We start from the raw sequence: 4,186 nt of genomic DNA, 5'->3' as shown, positions 1-4,186 counted from the left end.
TATGAATTGATACAGCAATTACAGACATCACTGCATAGATATCTCCCTTCAAGTATACATACATGCAGAAATCATGCTCTTTTGATTTGAAGTAGAAAATAGTAATATTTGATCTCAAAGAAATATCAGTACCACCAAACCACTGTGATATTATTAATGATAGCAAGATAAGTAAAAAAAACATCTGCACCTTTTCTCTTTCTGTCATCCCAAATCAACCACACATGAGACCAGTTACACACAAAACACAAAAATACATGCCACATTTATAAGAGTTGTTTAATAAAACTATAATAAAATATTTTAATTAGTAGTTATTTATTAACGCACACATTTTACATGAAAGTCAAGAGACCTACAGGATGACATTTTAAAGCACATTATTAGGTTAATGCAGAAATTCTCTACAAGTTCCCATAAAGTTTAATTGATGATGAGGAATCAGATGGGCATGTTGCATTTCATTTATTCCTCAGATAGTTTAGAATGTTGGAATTTTTGAAGATATTAAAGAATCCATAATGTGAAGAAGAATGTAGGAACTTGTAGTAATTCACCAGGTTGCAACTGACAGGCTGAGAAGCCATAGCAACTGCTCAGTAGAAACCATAAGACCAGTACCTTCCACAGCACTGTGGGTGACAGCACCAGTAACCATTGCCACCATAACCACCATAGCCACCATAGCCACAGCCCAGGCCACAATTGCTGTAGCTCAGGCCTCCATAGTAGTTGTCATGGTAACACATGGTGTCATGATTGGACTATTCAGTTGAGGACAAGCAGTAAGTTCTTGAGTCTGGATGTTGCGATCTGCTAAGGGCCTTTTATACACCTGGGTCAACTGGTACTCCAGCATCACATATCTCACCTCTCTGTTTCAGAAGACATCACAGGTGCCATGATTTAGTGGACTTACAAGGTGGGCATAACTGAGATAGCTATGTTCTTATGTCAGGATTCCAGGGTCAAATCACATGATTTAAAAAATTGCTTTATTTTTTATTTTATGTGCATGTGTGTATTGCGTGAAAGTGCACCCGTGTCATGCAATGCCCACAGAGGATGGAAGAGGGCGTCAGATCCCCTGAAACTGGAGTCTTATTTCTTCAGGAATGAATCTCATCTGGAAGTATGTATTTCTTGAGTCTTCTCATGAAGAAAAAGCTACTTAGAGCTTATTTACACAAACTCTGAGCAGATTCCTCCCCCCAAAATTCATAGCAGTAACTTATGATACTGAAAATTTCATTAGCAGCCAAAAGTATTTTATCTAAAGAAATATCTACATTACCAAATCCACTGAGACATTATTTGCAATAGAAAATAAATAGAAACTACCAAAATTCTTATCAATGGATGAATGCTTATTTATCAATAGCATTTTTATTCTTTTTGAATTCAGTACAATGTATTTTGATCATATTCAGATCCTCTTATACCCCATCAACTCTCATATATACCATGCTGACATATGACCCTCAGTTTGTGTCCTTTATTGCTTTTTAAGGTCTATCCAGCCTAATTTGTGTTCCAAAAAGTGTCTTTGTGTGTGTCCATTCCCTAGAACCTAACCAACCTAAAAATGGACTCTCCTCTTCTAGTAGCTATCAGGTCCAAATATTTCTTCAGCTAGGACTGGGGCTTCTTGTATACCACAACTACTCCATGCTGAGATTTTTGTCAGGCTTAGGCTTGTCAAGGTCTAGTACATGCTATCATAAGCACTAATGTTTGATTTGTGCAAATGCCCTGTTCTGTCCGAAAAACATCATTCCCCTGTATTCATCTGTGACCTGTGGCTCTTACAACCATTCTGCTTCCTCTTCTGAGATGATTCCTGAGCATCAGAAGAGGGGTATGTAAACTAGGTGTCCTGTTTAGTGCTGAGCACTCTGAAGTGTCCTAGTCTCTGTATGTTGACCCACTGTGAGTCTCTGTGTCAGTCACCATCTGATGTAGAGAGAAGTTTCTGTAATGAGAGTTGAGAGATGCACTAAAGAAACATTTCCTTCTTCTTTTCCCTCTTCCTCTCCCTCACTCCTCCCCTACTTCTCCACAAATACCTACACATACGTAACCCAGGAGACATAAGTATATAAACATATACCCCAAATTGACAGAGAGTATTTAATAAAACAGAAAGAACTAAATATATCCAACAAAATAGTTTAAGTCATAACTTCTTACATTAAAATTGAGAGAACTGAATCACATTTTTATAGCATTGACAGGTTATAAAAAGGAGACAGTGTAGTCCTTTTTTGTAACATCACGGGATCCAGCTGAAGATGATGAGATGAGGTGAGATGAGATGGCCATGCTGCATTTCTTTTACTTTTAAAGATATTTTAGTACAATGAAGAAATTTAAGAGTTAATATTGTGAAGAAACTTGGAGGCAATTCCAGTGAAACAACAGGTCAGAGCCAACAGGCTGGGCAGCTGTAGAAGCTCCTCAGTAGAAGCCATAGGACCAGTACCTTCCGCAGCACAGAGGGCGGCAGCACCTACAGCCATAGCCACCACAGAGACCACAGCCACCATAGCCACCATAGCCACCATAGCCAGAGCCAGAGCCAGAGCCAGAGCCACAGCCTAGGCCACCATAGCCATAGCCCAGGCCTCCATAGTAGCTGCCATAGTAACACATGGTGTCAGGAGAGGACTGTTCAGTTGAGGACCAGCAGTAGGTTCTTGAGTCTGGATGTCTCCATCCACCAACGGCTATTTATACACCTGGGTGTTTGTCTGAGAAACCACAGATATTGCAGTGTCACACATCTCACCTCTGTGCTTCAGAAAACACAGGTGTCTTGACTTACTGAACAAACAAGTCCTGTAAAACAAACAAGTCCTGTAAAACAAACAAGTCCTGTAAAACTGAGATATTTGTGCTCCTGTGTCAGGATGCCATGGTCAAATCACCTGATTTTAAACTCACTCTTGGTTCAAGTTCCCAGACTGTAGACCATTCTCTACTTAGTTTATTGACTACATTACACTTATTCTGTCATATGATGTAAATCATTAAAATGCGTATCTCCATTTTACTTTCGTTTTCCATTTCCTGTCCCTCCTCAGTAACAAAGTCTTTGTGTTTTCTTTCCTTTGGAGTGAATCTTACCTGGGGAAGTATGTTCTGTGAGTCTTGCTAATGGAGTATTAGCTACTTATTGGTTATATTACCGGTACCATGGAGGCAAGTTGCCATCGTACATGAATATTTTTAGTTATATTCCTAAGCTTATTGCTTTTTATGTTGTTTTAAAATCAGCATAAAAATAATGATGATTTATGAACATGCTCCATGTTTCTGTGTGAGAACTTGTGAAAAGTGCTGTAGATGTAACTGTGACGTATATTATGGTGAAGTGGGTGATTCAACCTCAACTTCTGTGAATCTATGTATATTTAAAATTGGGGTCAGATGTGCTGTGACAAATCATTTTGCAGATAGTCACTTTAAAAGTTTGCACAAGGACTAAGGAGATGGCTTAGTGGATAAATGCAAAGGCTATGTAAGCGTGAGGACCTGAGTTCAAATCTCCAGAACCCAAAAAAAAGTAGGACATAGGCAGACGCCTATGCACCAGTACTATGAGGGACTGAGACAGGAGTATCACAGGGGCTTGCTGGTTGCCAGGGTAGCTTCATGTTAAATGACACTCCCTAACTCAAAGAGTACAGATAAAGCAAGGAGCAAGATACCAAGTGTCTTCCCCTTAACTCTGTACCACACGCACACGCACACACACACAGACGCACCACAGTTTAAGGATAATTTCCAGGGCTATGCTTCATTATTAGAATGTCAGTTTAGCATGGACAGAATGCTAGATGCCATCCTGGTACTTTACCCTCTACCCGTCTCCTATAAAAATATATAAGGAAAAATTATTTGCTTCATCTCAGAAATAACTGAATATGATTCAAAAGCACAGGGAACAGAGGGGAAAATAGATACATTTGTTTCTGGCCAACTAAGAAGGTTCTGCAGAACAGGACAAGCAGCAGTGTGAATAGACAGTCACTTTGAATAATGGGGCATGAACAACCAAAATTTATATGGAACATCTACAACAAAACAGCATAAAGAAAATAAAATGATGGCAAAATGAGCAGAGATTAGAACAGACACTTTTTCAAAAGAAACCCCAAATAGCCGAAGGGTAAAATAATCCTCT

General features: G+C 39.1%; 2 protein-coding genes across 2 annotated transcripts; both read right to left on the bottom strand.

Annotated features, from left to right (window-relative positions):
• Positions 1–596: 596 nt before the first annotated feature.
• LOC115070872 (keratin-associated protein 20-2-like) lies at positions 597–749 on the bottom strand. The gene has a single exon (XM_029564912.1). It carries the CDS (start codon positions 747–749, stop codon positions 597–599), a length of 153 nt encoding a protein of 50 aa, XP_029420772.1.
• A 1,708-nt stretch (positions 750–2,457) lies between these two features.
• On the bottom strand, positions 2,458–2,652 carry LOC103736485 (keratin-associated protein 6-5-like). The gene has a single exon (XM_008836002.1). It carries the CDS (start codon positions 2,650–2,652, stop codon positions 2,458–2,460), a length of 195 nt encoding a protein of 64 aa, XP_008834224.1.
• Positions 2,653–4,186: the final 1,534 nt, after the last annotated feature.

The sequence above is a fragment of the Nannospalax galili genome, unplaced genomic scaffold (genome assembly GCF_000622305.1).
Source record: "Nannospalax galili isolate Female #2095 unplaced genomic scaffold, S.galili_v1.0 scaffold136, whole genome shotgun sequence".
Lineage (NCBI taxonomy): Eukaryota > Metazoa > Chordata > Mammalia > Rodentia > Spalacidae > Nannospalax > Nannospalax galili.
Note: the sequence above shows the minus strand (reverse complement) of the source record. Positions and strands in the feature narration are given on the sequence as shown.

Excerpts from the sequence above, each read along its gene's own strand:
- LOC115070872 (XM_029564912.1), bottom strand. The coding sequence starts at position 749 with ATGTGTTACCATGACAACTACTATGGAGGCCTGAGCTACAGCAATTGT.
- LOC103736485 (XM_008836002.1), bottom strand. The coding sequence starts at position 2,652 with ATGTGTTACTATGGCAGCTACTATGGAGGCCTGGGCTATGGCTATGGT.